The sequence below is a fragment of the Oncorhynchus clarkii genome, chromosome 29, assembly GCF_045791955.1.
Source record: "Oncorhynchus clarkii lewisi isolate Uvic-CL-2024 chromosome 29, UVic_Ocla_1.0, whole genome shotgun sequence".
Taxonomy (NCBI): domain Eukaryota; kingdom Metazoa; phylum Chordata; class Actinopteri; order Salmoniformes; family Salmonidae; genus Oncorhynchus; species Oncorhynchus clarkii.
In genome coordinates, this window is record NC_092175.1 from 28753431 (window position 1) to 28781149 (window position 27719).

At 40.7% G+C, this 27719-nt stretch overlaps 3 protein-coding genes and 1 pseudogene across 5 annotated transcripts in view; 3 read left to right on the forward strand and 1 right to left on the reverse strand.

Moving 5' to 3' along the window:
- Positions 1–1109: 1109 nt before the first annotated feature.
- Positions 1110–4477, reverse strand: LOC139387992 (transmembrane protein 179B-like; annotated as a pseudogene).
- A 4561-nt stretch (positions 4478–9038) lies between these two features.
- On the forward strand, positions 9039–14272 carry LOC139387991 (amino acid transporter heavy chain SLC3A2-like). 2 transcript variants are annotated; one of them, XM_071134452.1, is made up of 9 exons: positions 9039–9147; positions 10019–10262; positions 10390–10580; positions 11802–11975; positions 12104–12198; positions 12307–12443; positions 12733–13048; positions 13189–13251; positions 13334–14272. In XM_071134452.1, the coding sequence occupies exons 2-9, from the start codon at positions 10045–10047 to the stop codon at positions 13679–13681; spliced, it is 1542 nt and encodes a 513-aa protein (XP_070990553.1). In that variant the 5' UTR covers positions 9039–9147; positions 10019–10044; the 3' UTR covers positions 13682–14272. The 2 variants fall into 2 exon arrangements, with proteins under 2 accessions (XP_070990553.1, XP_070990552.1); XM_071134451.1 differs by having other exon boundaries at positions 9068–9132; positions 10017–10262.
- Positions 14273–15728: 1456 nt separating this feature from the next.
- Positions 15729–20781, forward strand: LOC139388695 (calmodulin-1). Of its 2 annotated transcripts, XR_011629310.1 has the most exons (7): positions 15752–16071; positions 17352–17382; positions 17483–17626; positions 17783–17889; positions 18127–18262; positions 19347–20618; positions 20727–20781. XR_011629310.1 is itself a non-coding variant. In XM_071135544.1 (6 exons), exons 1-6 carry the CDS (start codon positions 16069–16071, stop codon positions 19373–19375), a joined length of 450 nt encoding a protein of 149 aa, XP_070991645.1. In that variant the 5' UTR covers positions 15729–16068; the 3' UTR covers positions 19376–20781. The 2 variants fall into 2 exon arrangements, 1 of the variants encoding a protein (XP_070991645.1); XM_071135544.1 differs by having other exon boundaries at positions 15729–16071; positions 19347–20781.
- Positions 20782–26055: 5274 nt separating this feature from the next.
- LOC139388060 (pyruvate carboxylase, mitochondrial-like) overlaps positions 26056–27719 on the forward strand; it is a 105101-nt gene continuing 103437 nt past the window's right edge. The window contains exon 1 of the mRNA XM_071134575.1: positions 26056–26372. The gene's annotated coding sequence lies outside the window, so the exon portion shown is untranslated. The remainder of the gene's footprint in view (positions 26373–27719) is intronic.

Below are 27719 nucleotides of genomic sequence, written 5' to 3' on the forward strand. Positions count from 1 at the left end.
CTGCCACCATGAACATTTCAGTCTTTATTAACATTTACAGGAGGGTGGCTAATATCTTATCAAGTGATTTTAAGATAGTGTTGATTCACTAGGGTACACCTCAGTGCAAATCCATGTCAGATGTTTTATGCTCTGCTTGGTGTTAATTCCAGACTAGTATGCGTTTTGTGCCCCATTTGTCCTGTAATATTTCACTTTTCACTTTCCCCCAGTCCATAAAATGTCTCAGGAGCAGGTGGATTCTGTTGTGAGGAACATGGAGATCCTGTTGTTGGAGACAGCTTAGGACCCCATGCAAGGCGCAGAGCACCCAGCTGGCCCTGGTGAGGTCACCTCAGCTGAGGGAGGAGGGCCAGGGCCTGTAGATAGAAGCAGCACAGCTAGACATATCCAATATACGCAGGCAGCTGGAGCAGCTCCTGGACACCAAGGCCCCATTGAAACAAAAGAAAGACAAGCTCGCAAACTCAGCAAGCAATTAGTAAAGATGGAGAGAAAGAGAGTGCTTGAAGAAAAGGGCAGAGAGGAGAGGGATAGATGGATGGTGAGAGGAGGCAAAGAATTATGAAGTGGTTGGGACTGAAGATTGTAGTTAATGCCATTTATAAAGGTTGTGATGGATAGATTTTTTTTCTCATAAAATGTAAAATTGTAACTCATTCAATACTAGAAAATAACTAGTAATAATCTGTACTTAATTAATAATAATCAAATGAAGATTAAGACAATTTAAAAAAATGTATATATATATATATATATATATATGTAGAATATACACTTCACAGGAAATGTTTTGTCTTTCACAGACGTACATATCAGTACAGTATAATTTGAACAGATCATCCTATATATCAGGAAGGGACTGAATTGTGTAACTAATTGATTTAAATATACAAAAATGGAAGAGGTTACTTCCAAAGTTAATTGTATTTCCCACTATTCCATAGTGAAAACATGTTGTAGTTAGGTTGCCCCATTGATGACCGAAACATCCTGTTTTACAAGCCCCTGTTATTTGATCTTGGGCCAATAGTAGGTTCTTGCATGCAGGGAACTAGATCCAAAGACACATAATGGCACCCATCGGGCTATAGGTTAGGTCAGTGGGGTCAGACAGGTCGGTGGAAGAAGGGTTCTGTTTCAGACGTACTCCATTCTGACCCTGACGTTTCTGGACAAACACCACCGCCACGATCAGCACCCAGAAGAAGAAGTTCACCCACACAGACTTCTGGGAAAGACAAAGAAATAGAGGACAGATGAAGAATACAATATGGCTTTAAATAAAAATGTCAATACAAAGGCTATAAAAAAGTATCTGGTCTAATAAGGCAACAGCATTTTGATGTGTCATCATGATATGGATAGTGTCAGGGCAGACCTCTGCATTATACACGCCTGTGTAGAACTGATTCCCATCGTAGGGACTGACTCAGGCTTTATGGTCTGCTTCATCACAACTGAAATTAAAGAAGTCCTCCAGATATAAAAGAACAGCATAAAATATTTCCCATTTCATATACAGTATGAGAGACAAGAGGGCACTGAGCATAGAGGTGATATGGGAGAAGATGGGAAAACAAGGCAGCCATCTCACCTGGTTATGGAGGGCACGTTTTGAAGGGCAGACAGAAAGAGGCGGTCCCTGACACTGCCAGTAAGAACAATATCTTCACACACCCGCCCAGAGTAACATTCAGCCACAGTCTTTCCCTGGGGGTGCAGAATGGGAGCTAGGTAAAGAAATACAGTCAAAATCAAATCAACAACAAACAAATCATTTCTGTTGATGCCACACTATTTGGGCATGGAAATCGATATTATTGACACATCTGCTGGGCCATACAGTTGAACCTCTCACTTCTTGACCTTCTCTTCCACACAGCTGGTGTAGAACCAGTAGATGGCCACAGATACAGAGATGGCTTACACCAAGTAGCGGAGGGAGGGATGGCTGGGGCTCTCCCGAACCAGGCTAAATGTGTTGTACTCGACAGTCCCATAAAGAATGCACTGGCCTATAAAGTGGCCCTGAATGACATACACATTTTACAGATGCATTCAGTAAAACTATATAGTTTATTCAACAGTATGCAATTGAAATAATTGTATGCATGTTCCACAACCTAAAGCTACATAGTCTGTCACACACGGGCCTCACTGTCTCCTGGCCTGGATAGGGAGCCTAATTCAACTTAATGGAAATGCTTTAGAAATTCCATTCATGTGCACAAATGAACAGTTATATTATTTTAGGACATTAGATGATTGATTATCTTATGGTGCCACTGGGCCATGTGACAACAGGAAGATCTATGAATGTAGAACACATTTTTCTCAACACATTTAATTTAAAACAGGCATTGTCATCTGTATGGAAATGGTAGCCTAATCTATTGCACTGTCAATGGTGCATTTAGGTGAAGTCAACTAAGACATCAAAATAATGTATTCCCTGAATTAAAAAGTCACATGATGATCTCTACTAATTTAATTGATATTCTCATTATTTGCTCCTATGGTTAGTCCCCATGTTTTTGAGGAAAAAAAGCAGGAAAATACAACATAATACTGTCTGGGAGAGAAGTTATTGAAAATCTGATAAAATCTTACTAAACTATTGGATGTAGCACCCAAAAAGTTAAACCCATTGTTGAGAGGGCGATAAATATTCAGTAGTCTCAATACCCAACAGCTGTCCACTAGTAGCCTTGTGTCCATTTGAGAGTGAAAGTAGTGTGACAGGCTATAGTTGCAGTCGGAAGTTTACATACACCTTAGCCAAATACATTTAAACTCAGTTTTGGATAAATAATTTTCTTTATTTCATCACATTCCCAGTGGGTCAGAAGCTTACATACACTCAATTAGTATTTGGTTGCCTTTAAATTGTTTAACTTGTGTCAAACGTTTCAGGTAGCCTTCCACAAGCTTCCCACAATAAGTTGGGTGAATTTTGGCCCATTCCTCCTGACAGAGCTGGTGTAACTGAGTCAGGTTTGTAGGCTTCCCTGCTCGCACACGCTTTTTCAGTTCTGCCCACAAATGTTCTATAGGATTGAGGTCAGGGATTTGTGCTAGCCACTCCAATACCTTGACGTTGTTGTCCTTAAGCCATTTTGCCACAACTTTGAAAGTATGCTTGGGGTCATTGTCCCCTTGGAAGACCCAAGCTTTAACTTCCTGACTGATATCTTGAGATGTTGCTTCAATATATACACATCATTTTCCTTCCTCATCAGCCATCTATTTTGTGAAGTGCACCAGTCCCTCCTGCAGCATAGCACCCCCCACAACATGCTGCCACCCCGGTGCTTCACGGTTGGGATGGTGTTCTTTTGGCTTGCAAGCTTTTTTCCTCCAACATAATGATGGTCAAACAGTTCTATTTTTGTTTCCTCAGACCAGAGGACATTTCTTCAAAAAGTATGATCTTTGTCTCCATGTGCAGTTGCAAAACGTAGTTCTGCTTTTTTATGGTGGTTTTGGAGCAGTGGCTTCTTCCTTGCTGAGCGGCCTTTCAGGTTATGTCGATATAGGACTTGTTTTACTGTGGATATATATACTTTTGTACCTGTTTCCTCCAGCATCTTCACAAGGTCCTTTGCTGTTGTTCTGGGATTGATTTACACTTTTCACACCAAAGTGTGTTCATCTCTAGAAGACAGAGCGCGTCTCCTTCCTGAGCGGTCTGATGGCTGCGTTGGGTACTATTGTTTGTACAGATGAACATGGAACCTTCAGGCGTTTGGAAATTGCTCCCAAGGATGAACCAGATTTGTGGAGGTCTACAAATATTTTTCTGAGGTCTTGGCTGATTTTCTTTTGATTTTCCCATGATGTTAATCAAAGAGGCATTGAGTTTGAAGGTAGGCTTTGAAATACATCCACAGGTACACCTCCAATTGACTCAAATTATGTCAATTAGCCTATCGGGAGCTTCTAAAGCCATGACATAATTTTCTGGAATTTTACAAGCTGTTTTTAGGCACAGTCAACTTAGTGTATGTAAACTTCTGACCCACTGGAATTGTGATACAGTGAATTATATGTGAAATAGTCTGTCTGTAAACAATTGTTGGAAAAGTTACTTGTGTCATTCACAAAGTAGATGTCCTAACCGACTTGCCAAAACTATAGTTTGTTAACAAGAAATTTGTGGAGTGGTTGAAAAAACAGTTTTAATGACTCCAACCTAAGTGTATGTAAACTTCTGACTTCAACTGTATGAATGTGGAAATGTTTCCAATATTTTATATTGCTCAGTTATAATGGGATAAAAAGAAAAATGCTATCAAGGTGGTTCATAAGTGTTCTCAAGTTTAAAATGTCCCATATGCAGTTGAAAGATCAGACTTTTCAATCATGAATGCGTTCATACTTGGGTCATTGTCAGTGAGTCAGCAAACATTATTCCACAAATTAAACATTCTGCGTAAAGTACGAGCTACAAAACGAGCTGCCTTGGCAACGCCATCACGAACCTCTGCAAACCCATCCTATGATACCCATCAAGGACACCCTAGCATCCGGATAATGCACTCCATTCCAAGCTTGTTTAACTTTTACAATGGAATGCCAACTTTTTTTTGCAAAAATGTACCCATTAACACATTTTTTTAAATTGTAAACCTCAATTGAATATATGACCAAGGAATGCAATGCATTTACTATAATTGGTTGATTGTAAGATTGGAATGGAATACTTAAATTGGGCCTCTATGTGAGACAAAATAAATGGCCACATAAGGGCGCTGTGTAACATGTAACCATATAACCAGAGCCCTGAATTGGCCTGTTAACCCATCCACACAAACCAGTAGGTCTGTGCACTACTCCATTACACTGATGATGGCACAGGCACCCTTATTTGAATCACTTGATTTCTATCACATGATTGAGATTATGACAGTGGTGGAAAAGTACCCTATTGTCATACTTGAGTAAAAGTAAACATACTTTAATAGAAAATGAAAAGTCACCCAGTAAAATACTACTACTATTTTAATTATAACTACTAAAAGTAAAAGTATAAATCCTTTCAAAATCCTTATATTAAGCAAACCAGACTGCACAATGTTCTTGTTTTTTGTTGTTGCCTGGGGCACACCAACAGCAAAATGTTAATTTACAAACTTAGCATTTTAGTTTAGTGAGTCCACCAGATCAGAGGCCGTAGGGATGACCGGGGATGTTCCCTTGATAAGTGTGTGAATTGGACCATTTTCCTGTCCTGCTAAGCATTCAACATATAAGGAGTACTTTTGGGTTTCAGGGAAAATGTTTTAAAGAAAAATTACATTATTTTCTTTTGAAATGTAATGAAATAAAAGTAAAAAGTTGTCAAAAATATAAATAGTAAAGTAAAGTACAGATACTTGAAAGTATTTTTACTAAAGTACTTTACACCACTGGGTTTTTATTATTAGCTCTCCAACTAGTACATTAACAAATCTAATCTTCTCAGTAATCAGCATAGTTTCCCTCTAACCCTAATCCAGTTTAGAATTCCATGCACAGAAATGCAAAGCCAACTTTTTGGATCCTGTATTGTTCTCCTCTGAGACTGAAAACTGTGTGTGTGCAGACACTTAATTTTATCTCCACTCTTACTGACAGTTGTGGCTGCTTCACGTGATGTATTGTTGTCTCTACGTTCTTGCCCTTTGTGCTGTTGTCTGTGCCCAATAATGTTTGTACCATGTTTTGTGCTGCTACCATGTTGTGCTGCTGCCATGTTGTGTTGCTACCATGTTGTTGTCTTATTGTGTTTATACCATGCTGTGTTGCTATGTTGTTGTCTTGGGTCTCTCTTTATGTTGTTTTTTGGTGTCTCGTCGTGATGTGTGTTTTGTCCTATATTCTTATTTTATTTTTCATCCCCGTAGGAGGCCTTTCGGTAGGCCGTCATTGTAAATAAGAATTTGTTCTTAACCGACTTGCCTAGTTAAATAAAGGTTCAATAGAAATAAATATCAGTAGTGGTCTTACTCTGGCCGTTTGTGATTATAGTGTAAAGAAGAAGTGTTCCTAAGTGATAACAGAACATTTAACAGCAGATGTTTTTTTATGCTGATTTGCTAAACGGAGTTACTGTTTAACTATTGTTTTAAGCTATTCATTTTAATCCCAATAATGTTTTCTTCAAATAAAATTGTATAAATACACCTTGACTTGACATACAAATGTTCTGGTTTACAAAATGTAGCCTGAACCTGAGACCTGGAGGTGGATGTCTCAGGAATGTAATATCCTCTGTGCAGCACGATGATGAAAGGAACAAATAACAGGAGGTCAATAGTTATGAAATGGGCAGACGGGAAACGTCTGGCTTAAAGCCAGATACATTTGTGTCTGACTGTAATATCAAACCACTAATTCACCAGGTTGAGCAATCTGCTTGAATCAGATAAGTAAATGTTTTCTGAAATGTTTGATTCAGTGGGGTTTTGCTGTTTGTGAATTTGTGCATTCTGTAACCTTTCGCAGTCCTGTCAAGCTGGATAAGTGCAGGTTAAGCTGACTGAAAAAAAGATTTTAGCTTAACAGAGAACCATCATACTTAATCCAAAGCCTTTAACACTGCTCTTGATTTGATCACAGTGTACTTCCATTAAATGCAATTACTGATCTGACCAATCATCACAGTCCTTTGATGAAGGATTAATTGCAACTCTTGCATAGAAGATTGTAGGCCTTGTCAGGAAAACATGTTGATCTTCCATTCTACAACGTGTTTTTCAGGGAGGGCCTAAGGACACAATGTGCTCCGCTGTGTTTACATGATACCGGACACACCTCAGCCTCTGACCTCCAGAGGGAGGGACATGGGCTTATAGAGGGACTGTATTTTGTTTAGTGTTTTCCTGTATTGTATGTATGTATTGTTATTTTACTGCTGCTCTTTAATTATTTGTTTCTTTTATTTCTTATTTTTTGACTTATCTATTTTTTTACTTAACACATATTTTTCTTACAACTGCATTGTTGGTTAAGGGCTTGTAAGTAAGCATTTCACTGTAAGGTCTACTACATCTGTTGTATTCGGCGCATGTGACAAATACAATTCAATTTTATTTGAACTAGGCCTATAATCTAAAGAATGTGGCCTGGCGGACATTTTAGATGCATTACAGCAAGTATGGTTAACTGGCTCCTGTGTGGCGCAGAGGTCTAAAGCACTACATCTCAGTGCTAGAGGCATCACTACAGACCCTGGTTCGATCCCAGGCTGTATCACAACCGGCCGTGATCGGGAGTCCCAAAGGGCGGCGCACCAGCGTCGTCCAGGTTAGGGGGGGGTTTGGAAGGGGTAGGCAGTCATTGTAAAATAAGAATTTGTTCTTAACTGACTTGCCTTGTTAAATCAAATAAAAACACTATATATACACTATGTGGCCCCTCTTCAACACGTTCCACCACTAGTCAAAGCACTTTTTGAAAGGTGTTTACATACTTAATGATAGTCCTTGATCAGCCCACCTCTAACTCTAACCTCCAACTAGTATACAACATTAGTGCTGTTATGGGGTCAGGAATATACAGGGGTTTATAACACAGTTGGCATTGATCCAATGGGGACAAAAAGGCTTTTGAACAGCTTCTACCCCAAAGCCATTGGACTGCTGAACATGTCATTAAAAGGCTACCCGGACTTTCTGCTTTTCACCCCCTACCTACATGTACATAGTACTTCGATCAATCACCTAACCAAACCTCCATGTACATATGACCTAAATCAATCACCGCAACTACCTCATACTTGGTACCGGTGCTCCTTGTATATAGCCTCGTTATTGTTTTGATCCAAGACCGATCTGTTAGTGATCATCATGTCTAAGGTTGTTTTGATTTGAATCAAGATTGCCCCATGGCTATACTCTACCATACTGCAAATGGAAATAGGTCAAAAGCTCCATACAACCTCTGCCTAAAACAGTTTCACTGCATTATCAGAGGATATATTCTGCTGAATAGTGATGTCTGTAATCTTGGGAGATAACAAGACATTACTCTTATCACTGCAGAGTCTGTGAGGGGATTACAAGATGAGAATGTGTCTTGTAGATTGGACAGAACTGTGTCAACATAGAACAATATGCAGACACTTGATCATTTGATCACTTGATTAACGATATAATTTCCATACATTGGCCCATAATTAATTCAAGTGGTGTTTTCTTCATCTCTTCTTTGTCTTAAAAATAGATGTTGTAATCAAGATTGTTTTTAAGTTATTCTAGTCATTGCATTGATTGGTGGATGCAAATCAATACGAAGAAATATTCCCTGAATTTGTTTTATTTATTTATTTATTTCACCTTTTTAAATAAAGGTAGGCAAGTTGAGAACAAGTTCTCATTTACAATTGCGACCTGGCCAAGATAAAGCATTATCTTGAGAATAACACAAACATGTCCAAGGAGTCTGGAGTCCAAAAAAACAAAGAGGGGTTATGAACACAGGAGATTTTTGCAGCAATATCTGATTAAATAGCCCACAACCGTTGACCTAGAAAATGTATTTCCTAGGCAATATCTACTTTGGAACACAATCTTATCTTTTCTAGAAACTATCATTTCTGTATTTTGCAGATGTTTTAGCAGGATGGATGGAAATCCTAACTAGACAATATCACAGAAATATAATGAGTTTTATTATAGAGGAGATCACACTGCCTATAATATTTTTCCCTATTTGTAAGTCCTGTCCTCTGTTTTTCTAGACTAAAGCACAGATATATCTATTTCCAGTTAGTTGTTTGTGACATTTCTTGCCAACTCATGAAAACATGAGAGGGATGGATGCATGTCTGGCAGATGGCGGACCCTTAAGGTGGACTTTCTTTATCAAACGCAAACATTTGAATTCCCAAACCATGAAATGCAAGTCGACTTTAACTCTCAATAGAATACACTTGCAAAGTTAACGAATTTGTGTTAACGTGATCAAACTCATCATAATTGATCAATCTGCAAGTTGCGATGTTGGCCCTTCCTTAAAATTGGGCGGTTGGGAGGCTACTGACGTCTACAGTGCTATATTAAGAGCGCATTACTGCGGCCGTGGATAAACCATTTTTCTCAGCATTAAGGTTAACCTGAAGGCGAATTGAAAACTATTTACGCGACCACTTATCTTCACCAGGTAAGAATGGATTGCTTATTACGTTCATGCAGGTGAATATCTCAAATTGCGGGTGTTTTCATTAGCTATATCCTACACAGATACTATCTGTAATCATTAGACTGTTCAGTGACTGAACTTCAGTCCCTATTTCAACTGTTTGTACCCCACTAAAATCACTGAAAGTGTCGTTACATTTAACTAATCTGGTGACAATTTAGAAAATAGTTTATGGGATATTACCGTTTCTGTTTTCAGTTTGTGGTGTGCCTTAGCCCTTAGTCTGGTGCCTTCACTAGAATAAAACTGGACCAATCCTGTTAACGCACACGAGATTAGGCCTACAAGCCTGCCATATGCTACAGTGTATACAATGTCGTCTACTGTAAAAATCAAACCAACGAACCATTGAATGAAGACGTTACTTACATTCGTTATCTAATAATTGTTTAGGTAGGTGGCAATTGCTTTAACATTTAGCCCTCTTATGCTCAATCCAAGCGATGTGAATGTAACCCCTTTCGCCGCCCTGGCTCAGAGTCCAGATATATTAGCCCATTTCTGTCAAATATATAACATCGTAATTTACATATTTGCCCGCTTGGTCCTTGTTTAAAATTGAAGGGTGATGCAATGCTTCGTCAAATTGCAATTGTATTAGACCATCGTTTGCGCATGTGCGTGACAGCTGTGTTCGAGAGCTGTGTTCGACCCCAACACGTGATGTTTCATGGGTAAATTATGACTGACTGAAACAAAATGTTGAGTAGTTTAGGATGAAAGGTGATTTGTAGAGCAGTCAGTCTCAATTTACCTTTAAAGTCGTTGGCAGTGTCGAGCGCGGCCACAGACACTACTTACTCAGCAACACTCATCTTTCTTTTTTATAAAGAAAATCTCAATTGAACCAACGTCACAATGAGTAAGGACAACGAGGTAGACATGAAGGATGTGGAGCTCAATGATATGGACCAGGAGAAGCAGCCGATGACGGGCGGGGCAGCGAACGGGGATGCTAGTTCTCCCACCTGCACGGAGAAGAACGGCAGCGTTAAAGTGAAAATCCCCGAGGAGACCGAGACTAAATTTACCGGTTTATCCAAAGAGGAACTCCTCAGAGTCGCTGGAACACCAGGGTAAGAACTATTAAGATGTATGCAATAGACTAGCTTATTAAAAAATAGCTAATGGTTGTTCGCAATGTAAACATTTAGGGTATAATATTGCATTACTAAATAATCTTGGTCCCTTCATCACCTAAAGGTGGGTCCGGACAAGATGGGCCCTTCTGATTCTGTTCTGGCTGGGCTGGCTGGGGATGCTGGCTGGAGCTGTGGCCATCATTGTTCAAGCACCTCGCTGCAAAGACATTCCTGCCATGAACTGGTGGAATTATGGACCTCTGTACCAAATTGGAAATGTGCAAGCTTTCAGCGAGTCCCAGAATCTAAAGGGTAAGAGCCCCTGAAAGGGTTAGTGATGAAACCCAGTATGTTTCACCATGTGAAACTCACTAGTATGTCACAGACAGTTCATATAATGTTGTTTGACTACATTGAACCACATAGTTACCCCACCCAATTGCAACTTGTAGCCTAAGGCTGGGATTCCAAAGGCAGCCCAAGTCTACCATTTTGCCCAATTATTGGCGAAAGATCAGAATTGGGCTGCCTGTGTAAACTGCTTGGGAGTCAAGTTCTGGGGACACTGAAATGGGGTTTTCGGGTGGTAGTGTGTTGAAGGGTCAGACCAGTGTTTATTTCTTTGAGCAATGTGACGAGACATGAGATTTTAAAATAGTCTGCTTTAGTTTCCAAGTGTGTGCCCATAGTATTCTCAGAATTGGGGTCACATTTATTGTTTGAACACGTTTACTACTTCCTTGACTCCGCTCCAGGGGATTGGGGGGGCTCTTTAAGCGTCCTACTGAATGTTTCTTGATTGGGGGGTATTAAGGTGTCTTCATGCTTCAGTTCGGTGGGCCGAAGTCTAACGAGTGTGCTCGCCTACTACCGAGCACACTCTTAGTAGGTGAGTGTGCTCGCTTTAAAAACTAGAAGTGCCAATCGTTCTATTTGAGACGGCGTTGCCAGTATACAGTTCCTCAACATAGTCAGAATTAATCTGAGATATCTCAAGAAATCTGTCATTAATTTTGACATTTTTGCAGAGAGCTTAGTTGTGCAATTTGACATATAACCAAGATTGGTGCAGTATTTCTCAATGGAGAAAATGTGCATTAAAACAAGTTCTCTCATTGGACTATAGACTTTATTGAAGAATCCCTACAGTTGCCCAATCATGGGTGTAGACTTGGGCTCCCAAACTTAGGCTGGCCTTGAAGAAAAAAAGTGTAGCCGAAAAAACCCTTAATGACGTCCAAATCGTCATAATATATACACACTCTTCCGAACTGTTTTGGCCGGGAAGCATGTGGACACCTTTAGTCATATTCCAAGAACTGGACTACATGATGGCTGTCTGAAACGACTTGTTTTTGTTTGTGGGAGCGCAGCTACAACGCCAGTGGGTGGTTACACACTGAGAATGAACATATTGTTTAACAAAGGATTTCAAGGATAAACGTTTATATTTTTTTAATCCAGATGTTGTACATTCAATAAAGAAACAGATGTATGGCCACTTTCAGTAAGCAGTTTTCTACTGTGTAACAGGTGTGGAGGACAAGATTGACCGTCTGAGCCAGCTGAAGGTTAAAGGTCTGGTCATTGGGCCCATCCATGTTGCCCCCTTAGACAACCTTGTGAGCCTGAACTTTGAGGAGATCTCCTCTGACGTTGGCAATCTGGAACAGTTCAAAAGCCTCATTATAGCTGCACACAAGAAGAGTGAGTGTAGCCCCTTTTTTTATTTTGTCTCTTCATTTGATGTCCTTTCAATTGTAGTCTCTTGAAACTACTCATTGGTTTGGCAGTGGTCTGTGGTTCAGATGGATTAACACTCTTCCCTCTGACAGGCATCGATGTGATCCTGGATCTGACTCCCTACTATCTGGGAAGTGGACCATGGTTCACTAATGTTAGTGTCACAAATGTTGCTGAGAGACTCAAGGTAATAATTTGTAGTGTCTCTTCTCAGTGAACTCATTAAATCTACTCCGTCAGTCCCAATTGAATGTGAGTTCATCAATCTAATGTGTGAACGGTCTTTCCTCCCCAGTCTGCCCTGGTGTTCTGGCTGAACCAAGGTGTGGATGGGATCCAGCTGTCTGGTGTAGAGCGTGTGTCCAGTGTAGTTCCGTCTCTTTGGGCTGACATTCGAGCCATTGTCCAGAATGGGACTGAGGGAAAGAGAAGGTGAGCACATGTCCACAATTATGTACATCACTCCCTTAGAACTCAACTGGACATCTCAGTAAGTTGTTATGCTTTGGAGCCACCTCGTGGTTTAATGATGGTATTGTTTCGCCACATTTTCATCCTCTACAAAATGGCTATTGGCTAACTTGTGGTGTAAGCTGCACTGACTGCTACTTAAAGAGCTGATACTGTATCTTGCTTCTATTACAATGGGTACATTAGACGTGTGTGTTTGTGTGTGTATATATAACATTAATTCCTTTCCTAATGTTGTCTTTTTGCTCAGGATTCTGATTGGAGTGACTGAGAAGACCTCTGCTGTTGGAGTTTCTGAACTGCTTAACTCCACTGGGGTGGACCTACTCCTATCCGGGGCCCTCAGGTCTAAGAGCATGACCGCTACGGATCGTGCGCAGACTGTCCAGCAGCTGCTCTCTTCTCACAACCAGACCCAGCTGGCCTGGAACATTGGGGACAGGAAGGCGGGACACCTGGCCACACTGGTGGGCCCAGACATGGTGAACTTCAACCAGATGCTCCTGCTCACACTGCCCGGAACCCCAGTGTTCAACTATGGGGATGAGATTGCCCTGGCTGATGTGGTGAGCAGGGATTTTCCATAACTAATGTATCATAAAACAAATGGCAGCTTTAGCCTTGGAGAGATTAACACTTTAAAAAATAAATAAAAGCTTGTCTATTTGTATGGGTACCAAATGTATTGATTGTCTTTCTATAACAGGATACAAAGTCCCCTAAGATGCTGTGGGATCCACTCGAAGATGAGACAAATGGAACTGCTAAGGTAAATAGGATGCTAATGATAATATTAATTAAACTGTTAGAAAGGCAAAGCAATTCAAATATTTTATTCCTGCCACCCTCAGGAGGAGAAAGAACAGAGGCACTCCTGCCGTTCTTTCTTCAAGACTCTGAGTGAACTGCGTGGAAAAGAGCGTTCCCTGCAGCATGGGGACTACATTCCCCTCTTCAATTCAACCTCTGCCCTTGCTTACCTCCGCCAGTGGGACCAGAGTGGGCGCTATGTCGCTGCCTTCAACTGGGGCAGCGACGCAGTGACCCTTCAGCTGTCCCACCCTGACCTGCCTGCTCGGGCTGTGGTCCAGGTGAGCACAGACCAGGTCAACCTGGCCCCCGACAGTACTGTTGCACTCTCTGCGTTGGAGCTAGGCCCAGGCCAGGCTGTCCTGCTACAGTTCCCCTACGTAGCCTAGAAAGAGGAGAGATCCCTGCACCATCTGTGTGGGCACTGATAAAGTAGTGGTCACTTATTTTTTTGTATTTACATTTTCTAGGGAATTCTGTTACTTTAATGGGAAAAAAAGTCTGAGTCATTCAAATAGCCATAGCATTTTAGCATGCACTCATCAATATATTTTACTTGAACTCCTAGGACATAAACTGCTGTGAATTAGTCCTGTATTCTAGAATACTGTGTTGGTCAGACCTACAAACACCTGTACACATCGCAAGCACCAGTCAACACTTCTGCAACTATCTGTCTTTCTTGCTGTTACTGAAAATACATTCCAGACCATGAAATGCAATGCTTGAATTTATCATTTTAAAAATGTGTTTTATTGGCTTTTTTTTTTTAAGTTGTCTTTTCAGGCCATGGTTGGCCCCTTACTGAAATGTTATAAATGTTTCTTACCTGTTTCAAGAATGATCAATTATCTGATGTTGATTGCTTTGGCAGCAGAAGGTCTAAAACACATGAAAGGTGGAGGGGCTTAAACTCTTTCCTCCTACTAAATTAAATTGGCATGATATAAAATGAGGGGGAAATAAACAACTGAATACAACCTTTACTAGTCTGTTTTTATTTAGGCTAGCGTGTGCTTCCAATGGTGTGGGGAAATCTAAACCTGAGGTTAAACATTAAAGCTAGCCCTCTGCACTCGAACATCTCTTATTGGTATCAGGTGGCCCTTAAAGGCCTACATTTAAACAGGGTGCATGCAGGGAGCTCGGTCTCACCTGACAATTTTGACACTACTTAAAAATGTTTCTACCAATGCTGCTTTTGACACAGTGACTGCTTCTGTTTGCACCCACAGAAGTTGGTCAAGAGCTAGTGATTGAGTACTGAACTACTATATAAGCATTTTGCGTGTTAATCTATAATAAAAATGCATACTTGTTGATTAGCTGGGACTGGGGGGGGTGCAATCAATTATGTACACGCCATTGGCCTAGTTTCTATTAGAAAGGGGGAGAAAGATTATCCTTTGTGCACTCTTCATGAAATGGTTCTAAATGTAGCTGCTTGACACTGTTCACAAGGTCCCAAAACCCTACACTATATACTAGTGTGGTTTGTGTATAAACTACTAAACCTCTCACAAACACTCAGACATGGCAAACGACCCCTTACTTGGGTTTTAATGGTGCACACTGTTAGAATACTGAAGCATGTTTAGGGGAGAATGCATCAGTCTGATGACTGAGGGTATGAAAATGGAGCCTTGTTACTAACACCAGATCTTCTGAACAAAATGTCCAGCAGAGAGATGAGAAGACCTTGATGCTGAAAGCAACAATGGATTCTTAAAATTATTTTTTTTATGAAGGCTTTTTCTTCCTGTCTGATTTTCTGTCAGGTAGTCCTGAGGGTGCTAGCATTCAACCTTGATGTAGTGCTCTCCTTGAGATGTTCTTGTCTGTTTTCTATGTCATTTGTGTGGACTCTAGGAAGAGTAGCTGCTTCTCACTACAGCTAATGGGGATTCTAAAATACCAATACCTTCCAGGAATTGCAATGGGGTGTATAGCTCTTATCTTTCTCAAACTCTTTTTCTTAATTGGGGTCACATTGACTCTAAAATAATCTGTTCTGTGTTGAGTTCGACTTCAATGTACTGTCTCATTGTTATCAAGAGCATTTTCATTGTTCTCTAGTCTAGACATGCACAGTTTAGGGCCTACAGGTAATCCCTAAACAGGGCCCTTCTACTATAGCAAACATTTCATCTGACTCAAGGGCTTATTTGATAAAATCCCGAACTATCCCTTTAAGTTTGGAACCGCCTTTACACTCTCTGTGAAGACTTCTGGTCATCACTAGTTACTACAGCCACAAAGTCATAAACCCCGCCCATTTCTACAATTTATCGTAAAGTGATTTTAAACCTTATCCACACTGCTAATCTTAAATTAAAACCAAAACGCAAGTTTTTGTTTTCATGAATTTTTATGCTGTGGTAATTTGTGGAAACCCTCCCTGACGCATTGCAGGTGGCTGAAAACCAATCTAGTCCGGTTTACTGGGTCAGCTGATGTGCGCCGTTGATCTCTCTCTATAACGTCCTGGGCTAAGTTCATACAAACAAAGACAGAATTTACATTTCCTATAAATAGAGAATGAGCATTATGTAGTTGGTTTTCAATATAAATATATATATATATATATATATATATTCGGTGCGCGGACACCATAGTTGCTAGGGAGTGCAGTGTCCTGTTTAAAATCTAAACCAAAGCGGATTGATACACAATTTGAAGCGGCAAAGAGCGCGTAGGACTGTAGTACACTTGATTATCATATTTATCAAGTCGTTGTTAGGTACAGTAGGTAGTAAGATCAAATCAACATATCAAAATGGTAAGTTCCCTTTGCTGTACATTTTTTTATTAAATACACATTTTGGATGAATATAATTGGCGTTTAGCCAGGTATAGTACTAGAGCAATCTAGCTAACTGGCTAGCAAGCTACACTACATGGCTAGCTAATGTGTTGGCTTGGTTGCTTTCTAACTGTGTGATTGATTAGCTAGTTAGCTAATCACAACATTATGATGATGGCTAACGAGATAAAGTAACGTTAATTACATGTATTATGAATGTGGTAGCTAGTTATTTCTGCGTCAAATTCAGTCGTTAATAAGGCTGTTAGTTGTGTCCTACACAGACAACCAGTTCCGCTACGACGAGGAAACGAACTACTGTAACGTTAGCTAAAGTTAGTATGGCTGTTTGTCAAAACTATCCACCTTGGCTTGGTGTCGCTGTCGTCTTTGTTCCACATTAACATTCGATAGTTTTCAAGGCTAGTTAATTTACCTTATTCAGTCGCTAGTTAACTAGTTTTGTATAGTTAACTATTTTGGCTAGCCAGGTAGCTAACGTTAGCTAGCTGGAACTGAGAGCTGGTCATGGCTAGAAATAATTTGAAGTAAGCTAGATAAACGTCCAATGTGATTTTTCTTAACAAACTAGGATAATTTATGCAGGAGGTTCGGTAAATTAAAGTATCAGGTTAGGATAATTAGATTAAGGTTAGGGTTAGCTAAAATTATTTTTTTAACGTTAATTTTTATAAAAGCTGGATTGCTTCTAGACATGAACGTAACATCTGGAATTTGTCGGTTAGCATTGTGTCTATTTAACAGTTGGGTTCCTCAAAGTGTTGTAAACTAACGTTAGCTTCTTCAATGTCTTCCGAACTTGGTGAAGCAACGTTACTATATATTGTTCTGGCTAATTTCAGTTCCAGTGGGATATCCGCTGATCCAATGTGTTGCTTTCTAGGCCACTGTGCGGCAGCCTGATCAAACATTGGGGCAAATATGGTGCAAGACGGACTCATTTTTAGACAGAACATCACTTGCTAGCACGCTAGCTAGCTAATAATGCGATGTTGCAACTGAAGATGGACGTATAGATAGCCATGTGTTCTTCATTACAAGTAGCTAAGGCTCGTTACACTTACTCTTTTTCCTGGGTAATTTTTATGCAGCCTATGATATTGCATGGTTATTAACTATTGGGTTAGAATATTGTGGGTGGCATTTGATAGAAATTAGTTGAAGTTTCTTCAAGTGCAAAAAGGGGGAATCCAAAATCAAAAGGTGTCATTAATGATATTGTTTATTGCTTTCAGGCAGATCAACTGACAGAGGAACAAATTGCTGGTAAAGTGGCTGTATTTGCTCAAACATTACCAAGGAGTTTAGATGCTTTAGTCAGCATTATGGATGTGGAGAGTGACCTTCTACATTTTTTTTAATTCAGAGTTCAAAGAAGCCTTCTCGCTGTTCGATAAAGATGGAGATGGCACCATCACCACCAAAGAGCTGGGCACAGTGATGCGCTCGCTGGGACAGAACCCCACAGAGGCCGAGCTGCAGGACATGATAAATGAGGTGGATGCTGATGGTGAGAGACTTACAAATGCTCTCCATATCTCCCCCTCAGATTAGGGTGTTGATAATGTCCTGATGCAGTATCTGATTGGGATGAAAGACCTACTACATTGTGAAAATAAAATAAAAAACACTGGTTCCTGTGACAGCATATTTCTGTCATCCACAGGAAATGGAACCATTGACTTTCCTGAGTTCCTGACCATGATGGCGAGGAAGATGAAGGACACTGACAGTGAGGAGGAAATCAGAGAAGCTTTCAGAGTCTTCGACAAGGTCAGCTAAACTGAGGAATGGAAGACTTTTCGATTATCTTAACGTGGCAAGTCATAGTAGTGCAAATACTAACCAATGGGTTTCATCACTCCCAATAGCTCTGTCTCAAACCTCTCCAGAGTTTCAAAATGCATAATTATTTGACATTTAATATTCAGAAATTGCTCAGTAATAAGATCTGCATGTTAGTTAACACTAAATTCAAACCCCAAAAAATGAATTGATTTCTTGTTGCAGGATGGTAACGGCTATATCAGTGCTGCAGAGCTGCGTCACGTTATGACAAACCTTGGTGAGAAACTGACAGACGAGGAGGTGGATGAGATGATCCGGGAGGCTGATATCGATGGCGATGGACAGGTCAACTACGAAGGTCAGTTTTCCCGTCTTCTCTCTATCTAGTTTTACACTTACGTTAACCTGAACAACATTGTATATTAGTCAGACAATTTAATTGTCCATTCACAAGCCAAGAAAGTACAAAACGAATGCTGTCGCCCAATTTAATCCATTCAACAACAGGCATTCTAGCTTGCTTTGTTTTGTCGTCATAGCAATATATAAAGCAGGTTGTTTTAGGTATTAGTGCTGCAGTTAGACAATGTTGTTCTCATTCCTCTGTTTGGGCAAGATGGAGTGGCTGAGTCAATTGTTACTGTAAAAAGGAAGATTTATTTTTGACCACCACATCCCCTTCGATCATATCAGTGTTGGTAGTCCTTCTGTTAGACAGGCGTTGCTCTGCTACTTATATGTCCTAGTGTCCATTTTGTGTCTGTTAAAACCATCTGTTTAATGGTTTTAAAAGGCAACAATTGACAAATGTCACTGCAAATTATATTGCAATAATTCAATGTTTGGAAAATGGCTCCATATTATGAACTGTGTGCACAGATGGAGCAAACTGTTGGGCCATGCTCATGAAAAGGTAAAACATTGAAGAACGTAATGAATGGCACGCAGCTGCAGAAATACATTTGATCTTCACATCAAGATATTGAAGTGTACACAGCCTTGCTCTCAACCACCACTCGAGGCATGGATAACAGAATACAGCTCTGATGAAAAATTAAACACGGCATTACCACAATTATTTGTGATACTAAGGAACAGCCCCTTCAAAAACGTGCACATCAATTTGCAGTCTAGATTCCATTAACTCGTGGTTGTGGAGATGGCTCCCAAATATTTGTAATAAAATAAGCTTTAAATCGCTGTCTCGAATATGGTCAGGCTCAATTCCTGTTGGGTATTGCATTTCTTCCGTGCTTGATATTTTGGAGGCACATTAGGCCACATATTTGGGTTCAGTGGTTCTTTGGGTTCCTCTTGTGCCGTGTGTCAATCACTTGTCAGCTAAGACACAAGTGGTATCTTATAGAATGTGAAGAATGGAGAACCATTTGCCAATGTATGCCTGCCTGCCTCCAAATGTTGGTTCCAATCTTGTCTTTCAGAATTTGTGCAGATGATGACGGCAAAATAATACCGTAAACCCAAAAGAACCCTTCACCACCAGACCAAACAGTGGACAACACACTCACTGTCAACACTCGACTGTCCTCTTATTTATTTATTTTTGCTTTGCATTTGGTTGCTTTCCCCCTTTGTCCATTTCGCTTGATTCAGGCTCATCTGCAAAATCTGTTTTCTTTCATTGTTCCTCTCTTTTGTTCTTTTCTTTGACATTTTCTGTTTTCTCTCAAGTAAAATATTTACATAAACATATACTAAAATTGTCAAAACAAACATGTGAACAATTTCAAGCTAAAATATATACAGGAAGAGAAATGCATGCTGTGTTACTTTGGGAATATTTTTGTGCTACACTGCTTGCATTGTTTTTTGTTTATTACATGGTCTATTCTCATGCCATTTACGGTTGTAGATATTTGGTAACTTTTAGAAGTGCAAAAGATTAACATGATGGGAGGTGACAGGATTTTAGCAATAAAATAGACTAATGTACTTCCATGTGTATGCGCATGTTTTGGTAAAACATTTTGATATGTACGTTTGGGTATTGCAGACATGGTTGTCCAAGGACTCCCCTGTGCAGTGCTGTATGCATATCTCCATTATGTCCTGACATTAAACATTTTGAACATCTTATGCTAGAGCAGGGGTGTGTTCATTATGCTGATTCTGTTGCAAAATGTTTTTGATTAAACTGTGAACAGAACATCTTGTGTTTTGGTTAATTAATGTTAATTGGTTTCCCTAACGAAAGCCCCTGGTCTTTCTGTTCAGCACCACCACAGTCTCGTTTGAAATGATTTATGCTATTTTAACAATCAAGTAATGTTTTCATGTACATTTCACTTATGCGTAAAGATGTAAGGTATCACAATTTTTTTTTTTATGGTTATGACATAAGTGGCAATGAACTTCATACCTGCTCTGAACAACTTTATGTACTATTAGGATATTAATTCCCCAAGCAAATGCCTCTCGCCTTGTAATTGTGGTTTTAAAGGAACCCTGTACAAGAAAAGACATTTCCCGTCTACTATTTTTGATAATGTTATCTGTGGAAGGGTGAATACAAGTTGAGTCTGCTGATTGTGGTTTTGTACTGAACTTGTGTATGTGATTGAAGTCATGGTCTGTGTTGTCACTGTCCTATCTGATCATGCCATATTGCATATTTAACTCGACAACCTTTCATGTTGTCCATATTTTAGTTTCCCCCTCCCATTCCTAAGTTTACTTTTTTACTGTCCATAAATGTTCTTTCTGTTAATGATCTTTGTTTTTTTTTTTAAATTGAAGACTTTGCCTGTTGAGTTGTCATGTTCTTTCCTCTGCCCTTTAAAGTTGTGAGTTGTTTGGAGGAGAATGAGAGATTATGCATTCCATTGCTAATTAAACTCTTTGACCAGTGTTTCTATACCAAGATTCCTGCCTTTCATTTAGTGCATTTAGAAAGTATTCAGACCTTTTGACATTGTTACGTTACAGCCTTATTCTAAAATGTGTTAAATGTTTTTCCTCATCAATCTACACAATACCCCATAATGACAAATATTTTTTTTTTCAGATGTATTTGTTACATAAGTATTCAGACCCTTTGCTATGAGACTTGAAATTGAGCTCAGGTGCATCCTGTTTCCATTGATCATATTTGAGGTGTTTCATACAACTTGATTGGAGTCCACCTGTGGTAAATTAAATTTATTGGACATGATTTGGAATGGCACACCTGTCTATATAAGGACCCACAGCTGACAGTACATGTCAGAGCAAATCCAAGCCATGAGGTTGAAGGAATTGTCCTTAGAGCTCCAAGACAGGATTGTGATGAGGGACAGATCTGGGGAAGGGTACCAAAAAAATGTATGCAGCATTGAAGGTCCCCAAGAACAGAGTGGCTTCCAGCATTCTTAAAATAAGCAAGTTTGGAACCACCAAGACTTTTCCTAAAGCTGGCTGCCTGGCCAAACTGCAATGGGAGAAGGGCCTTGGTCAGGGAGGTGACCAAGAACCCAGAGTTCCTCTGGAGATGGGAGAACCTTCCATAAGGACAATCATCTCTAAAGCCCTCCTCCAATCAAGCCTTTAATGGTAGAGTGGCTAGATGGATGCCACACCTCAGTAAAAGGCACATGACAGCTCGATTAAAGTTTGACAAAAGGCACCTAAAGGACTCAGACTGATGAAACCAAGATTGAACTCTTTGGCCTAAATGCCAAGAGTCACATCTGGAGGTAACCTGGCACCATCCCTACATTGAAGCATGTTGGTGGCAGCATTGGCTCACATTACAACAGGACAACAAACCTAAGCACACAGCCAAGACAAAGCAGGAGTGGCTTCGGGACAAGTCTTTGAATGTCCTTGAGTGGCCCAGACTTGAACCCAATCGAACATCTCTGGAGAGACCTGAAAATAGCTGTACAGTGACGCTCCCATCCAACCTGAAAGAGCTTGAGGATCTGCAGAGAAGAATGGGAGAAACTCCCCAAATCAGGTGTGCCAAGCTTGTAGCGTCATACCGAAGTAGACTTGAGGCTGTAATCGCTGCCAAAGGTGCTTCAACAAAGTACTGAGTAAAGGGTGTGAGTACTTTTGTAAATGTGATATTTCTGTTATAAGTATATCACAAGTGAGTACACCCCTCACATTTTTGTAAATATTTGAGTATATCTTTTCATGTGACAACACTGAAGAAATGACACTTTGCTACAATGTAAAATAGTGAGTGTTCAGCTTGTATAACAGTGTAAATTTGCTGTCCCCTCAAAATAACTCACACAGCCATTAATGTCTAAACCGCTGGCAACAAAAGTGAGTACACCCCTAAGTGAAAATCTCCAAATTGGGCCCAAAGTGTCAATATTTTGTGTGGCCACCATAATTTTCCAGCACTGCCTTAACCCTCTTGGGCATGGAGTTCACCAGAGCTTCACAGGTTGCCACTGGAGTCCTCTTCCACTCCTCCATGATGACATCACGGAGCTGGTGGATGTTTGAGACCTTGCACTCCTCCACCTTCCGTTTGAGGATGCCCCACAGATGCTCAATATGGTTTAGGTCTGGGGGCATGCTTGGCCAGTCCATCACCTTTACCCTCAGCTTCTTTAGCAAGGCAGTGGTCGTCTTGGAGGTGTGTTTGGGGTCGTTATCATGTTGGAATACTACCCTGCGGCCCAGTCTCCGAAGGGAAGCGATCATGCTCTTCTTCAGTATGTCACAGTACATGTTGGCATTCATGGTTCCCTCAATGAACTGTAGCTTCCCAGTGCCGGCAGCACTCATGCAGCTCCAGACCATGACACTCCCACCACCATGCTTGACTGTAGGCAAGACACACTTGTCTTTGTACTCCTCACCTGGTTGCCGCCACACACGCTTGACACCATCTGAACCAATTAAGTTTATATTGGTCTCATCAGACCACAGGACATGGTTCCAGTAATCCATGTCCTTAGTCTGCTTGTCTTCAGCAAACTGTTTGCGGGATTTCTTGTGCATCATGTTTAGAATAGGCTTCCTTCTGGGACGACAGCCATGCAGACCAATTTGATGCAGTGTACCGCATATGGTCTGAGCACTGACAGGCTGACCCCCCACCCCTTCAACCTCTGCAGCAATGCTGGCAGCACTCATAAGTCTATTTCCCAAAGACAACCTCTGGATATGACGCTGAGCACGTGAACTCAACTTCTTTGGTCGACCATGGCGAGGCCTGTTCTGAGTGGAACCTGTCCAGTTAAACCGCTTAAACCGCTGGTCTTGGCCACCGTGCTGCAGCTCAGTTTCAGGGTCTTGGCAATCTTCATATAGCCCAGGCCATCTTTATGTAGAGCAACAATTCTTTTTTTCAGATCCTCAGAGAGTTCTTTGCCATGAAGTGCCATGTTGAACTTCCAGTGACCAGTCAGTATGAGGGAGTGTGAGAGCGATGACACCAAATTTAACACACCTGCTCCCCATTCACACCTGAGACCTTGTAACACTAACGAGTCACATGACACCGGGGAGGGAAAATGGCTAATTGGGCCCAATTTGGACATTTTCACTTAGGTGTGTACTCACTTTTGTTGCCAGCGGTTTAGACATTAATGGCTGTGTGTTGAGTTCTTTTGAGGGGACAGCACATTTACACTGTTATACAAGCTGTACACTCACTACTTTACATTGTAGCAAAGTGTCATTTCTTCAGTATTGTCACATGAAAAGATATACTCAAATATTTACAAAAATGTGAGGGGTGTACTCACTTTTGTGATATATATATATATATATATATATACACACAAACACATTTGCAGAAATTTATAAAAAACAATTTTTGCTTTGCTGTTGTTGGGTATTTGTAGATTGATGAAGGGGGGGATAAACCCCATTTCAACCAGTTTAGAATAAGACTGTAACGTAACAATGTGGAAAAAGTCAAGCGGTGGGAATGCTTTCCAAATGCACTGTATACTCGTACTGTGCAATGAAAGCAAGTGTTTGACAATTCTATCAAGAATATGGACAGACAGTATTTGACCTTGTATTCGGTCAAGTTTTAATATCGCAACATTTAGTTGCACATTTGCAAAATATCTTTAGTTGGTAATGTTGTGCAATAGTAGTGCATCTTGTGTTTATGGTCTGTACCTAGTTGAAAATCAATTATGTATGTCTATTGGCTAGGGGCGGAGGACACACACAGTATGCTAACCTGGTAACTAGAGACTTTACAAATCCTAAGGATCTCTTACCAGAACTATACAGTGCATTTGGAATGTATTCAGACCCCTTAGCTTTTTCCACATTTTGTTATGTTACAGCCTTGTTTTAATATTGATTACATTTTATCCCCTCAATCTAAACACAATACCCCATAATGACAAAGTGAAAACAGGTTTTTATACATTTTTGCAAAAACATATTATTTACATAAGTATTCAGACCCTTTGCTATGAGACTCGAAATTGAGCTCAGGTGCATCCTGTTTCCATTGATCATCCTTGATGTTTCTACAACTTGATTGGAGTCCACTTGTGGTAAATTAAATTGATTGGACATGATTTGGAAAGGCACACACTTGTTTATATAAGGTCCCACAGTTGACCATGCATGTTAGCCAAAATCCAAGCCATGTGGTTGAAGGAATTGTCCTTCGAGCTCTGAGACAGGATTGTGTCGAGGGTTAGATCTGGGGAAGGGCACCAAAAAATGTCTGCAGCATGGAAGGTCCCCAAGAACAGTGGCCTCCATCATTCTTAAATGGAATAATGTTGGAGCCACCAAGACTCTTCCTAGAGCTGGACGCCTGGCCAAACTGAGTTATCAGGGGAGAAGGGCCAATAACCTGATGGTCACTTACAGAGCTCTCTGTGGAGATGGTAGAACCTTCTAGATGGACAAACATCTCTGCAGCACTCCACAATCAAGCCTTTATGTTAGAGTGGCCAGACGGAAGCCACTCCTCAGTAAAATGCACATGACCACCTGCTTGGAGTTTGCCAAAAGGCACCTAAATACTCTAAGACCATGAGAAATAAGATTCTCTGGTCTGATGAAACTAAGATTGAACTCTTCGACCTGAATGCCAAGCGTCACTTCTGGTGGAGAACTGGCACCAGTCCTACGGTGAAGCATGGTGGTGGCAGCATCATGCTGTGGGGATGTTTTTCAGTGGCAGGAACTGGGAGACTAGCCAGGATCGAGGGGAAAGCTGAATGGAGCAAAGTACAGAGCGATCATTGATGAAAACCTGCTACAGAGCGCTCAGAAACTCAGACTGGGGAGAAGGTTTACCTTCCAGCAGGACAACGACCCTAAGCACACAGCGAAGTCAACGCAGAAGTTGCTATGGGACAAGTCTCTGAATATCCTTGAGTGGCCCAGCCAGAGCCCGGACTTGAACCCGATCGAACATCTCTGGAGAGACCTGAAAATGGGCAGCAGCTCTCACCATCCAACCTGACAGAGATTGAGAAGATCTGCAGAGAAGAATGGAATAAACTCCCCAAATCAGGTGTGCCAAGCTTGTAGCTTCATACCCAAGAAGACTCAAGGCTGTAATCGCCACAAAAGGTGCTTTAACAAAGTACTGAGTAAAGAGTCTGAATGCTTATGTAACTATGATATTTGCAAAAATAAAAATAAAAAACTTTGTGATAATGGGGTATTGTGTGAAGATTGATGGGGGGAAAATACTCATTAATCCATTTTAGAATACGACTGTAATGTAACAAAATGTGAAGGCTTTTGAGTACTTTCTGAATGCACTGTACATATTTTTTTAATGTAGAATGAATAACACTGCAATGTTATAATTACTCAAAACATTTCACCATTTGTGTTTCACGGTGCTGTGTAGTATTAGCTGGCTGTTTCATGATAAACTCCTTGCACGATTCCTCTACCCCGTCAACCAATAGCTGAACAGGTGCGTGTGTGTGTATTGATTGACGTTGGGTATTACGAATAGCACACATTAATTCCAAACATTAGCAATGGGTGTAATCCTTAGTTCAAACAGTTGAAAAACGTTTCGTTTTGAAATTTAAAGGAGAATTTCTGTTAGACAAATTCAGGTAGGTCTCTCCCTGTTTCGTTTCGTTTGCGAAACGTTTTACAACAGAATCAGCGGAAAGAACACACCCCTTGAAACTAAATTGACGTAAGGAACAAGCTAACCAATAGCAGGTAGCCAAGGGGTGGGCGAGTCGTCTGAATGGCTTTAAATGTCTTATCTCAATAGACAGCTAGCTACTCATTCTAACACCAGACTTTTTTCAGCCATCAAGGAGGACAAGTTAGCTAGGGTGCACAGAAAAATCATAAAAGCCACATGCACTGAGGTAGATCACAGTACCCAGCTAGATCAATTTACGCTGATTGAAGAGAAGAACGAACTGCCAGCGACAGTCAAAAGCGCCACACCAACACCGATGCTAATGTCCGATAGCCACTGAACGTTAGCTGGGAGACTTTAAAGCCTCAGTGATTCACGCATTCTACTGTAGACTTGAGACCGTAAGGTAAGTTTTTTTGCATTACAAGTCTTGGAGAAGAATAGACCATTTGGGGGTTGTTTATGTTGCTTATCCCGTGGTAGTTGGCCAATATCCATCCATCATACTATGTTTTTACATGCAGGTCCAGAGCTGCTAGCTAGTTAACAGTTGGTTGGCTAGCTAGCGTGTTAGCTATGCCAGCTACTGTAGCCCTTTCTCATGGAAGTTAGTTAGTTGGCTGTGAGGTGGCTGCATACTAAGCACCAAGCAAAAGTGGACACTGCAGCCGACAACTCCCCCAAATGATGGTGACATTTCCACATAGCTAGCCATTTAGAATTATCCGCGACAATGCCCTTTTGGACTCCAGTAAAAACTAGTGATGTACATATTCGCTATCTTCTGACTGACAAATAATACACCGAATGGACGTCAAACGTGAGAACATTGATTGAGATTGGTTTGTTTGCTCTTTCTATCAGTGAAGAACCTCGACTTTGGTGTTGCACCAAGCACTGGTGAATCGGTCAAGAGTTCAGTGGAACAGAAACTGTCTGGACAGTTCATTCATGTGCATGTATCTGTGGGAATGTCTGGGAAGGATTCTCTTATAAAATCTAGTTTATAGCATGCAACAACGTGTAACTTTTGGACTCCTGTTGACTCATTCTGATATAGACCTAGCAGTGTTTTTCAATTGTTGTCCTCGGAACCCATGAGGTGTGTAGACAAGTCCGAGGTGCAGGCCAGACCCTTGGCTTGGGTATGCAGGACCAGTCTGAAGAACACTGCGGTGGCATAGCCTTTATTGTGCATTAGTGTCCCAACCATCTATTATGAAATTTCCTTATGGTTTCTACTTTTTTCATATCTTACCAACTGCTGTCCATGCATAATAAATCAGACTGTGATACCAGCTTTCTGGTATACACTTAAGCAATAAGTCTTAGGGGGTGTGGTATATGGCCAATATACCAGGGCTAAGGGCTGTTCTTATGCGCAACGCGGCGTGCCTGCTTACAGCCTTTGGCCGTGGCATATTGGCCGTATACCGCAAACCCCCGAGATGCCTTATTGCTATTATAAACTGGTTACCAATGTAATGAGAACTGTAAAAAAAAAAACATGTTTTTGTCATACCTGTGGTATATGGTCTGATATACCTCAGCATTCAGGGCTCTAACCACACGGTTTCTGATCTGAAATAAAGCACTGCAAACACTTGAAGTTTACTTACAAATCAGATTGTTGAACAAAATCACATTTGTACTAACTCTGCCGGTTGTTTGTGTGGTTTGTCTTTTTTCGGGTCAAAATTTGAGAAAATGGCCATAGCAGTAGTATTACTTACCCAACTGTTTAGCTTGCCGT

What these genes read in the sequence shown, in the direction of transcription:
- LOC139387991 (XM_071134452.1), top strand. Translation starts at nt 10,045, where the DNA reads ATGAGTAAGGACAACGAGGTAGACATGAAGGATGTGGAGCTCAATGAT. An exon ending in CGAGTCCCAGAATCTAAAGG is followed by an intron (nt 10,581 to 11,801) that starts GTAAGAGCCCCT and finishes ACTGTGTAACAG; the next exon opens with GTGTGGAGGACAAGATTGAC. An exon ending in AGACAAATGGAACTGCTAAG is followed by an intron (nt 13,252 to 13,333) that starts GTAAATAGGATG and finishes TGCCACCCTCAG; the next exon opens with GAGGAGAAAGAACAGAGGCA.
- LOC139388695 (XM_071135544.1), top strand. An exon ending in AAATGAGGTGGATGCTGATG is followed by an intron (nt 17,627 to 17,782) that starts GTGAGAGACTTA and finishes TGTCATCCACAG; the next exon opens with GAAATGGAACCATTGACTTT. An exon ending in TGGACAGGTCAACTACGAAG is followed by an intron (nt 18,263 to 19,346) that starts GTCAGTTTTCCC and finishes CTTGTCTTTCAG; the next exon opens with AATTTGTGCAGATGATGACG.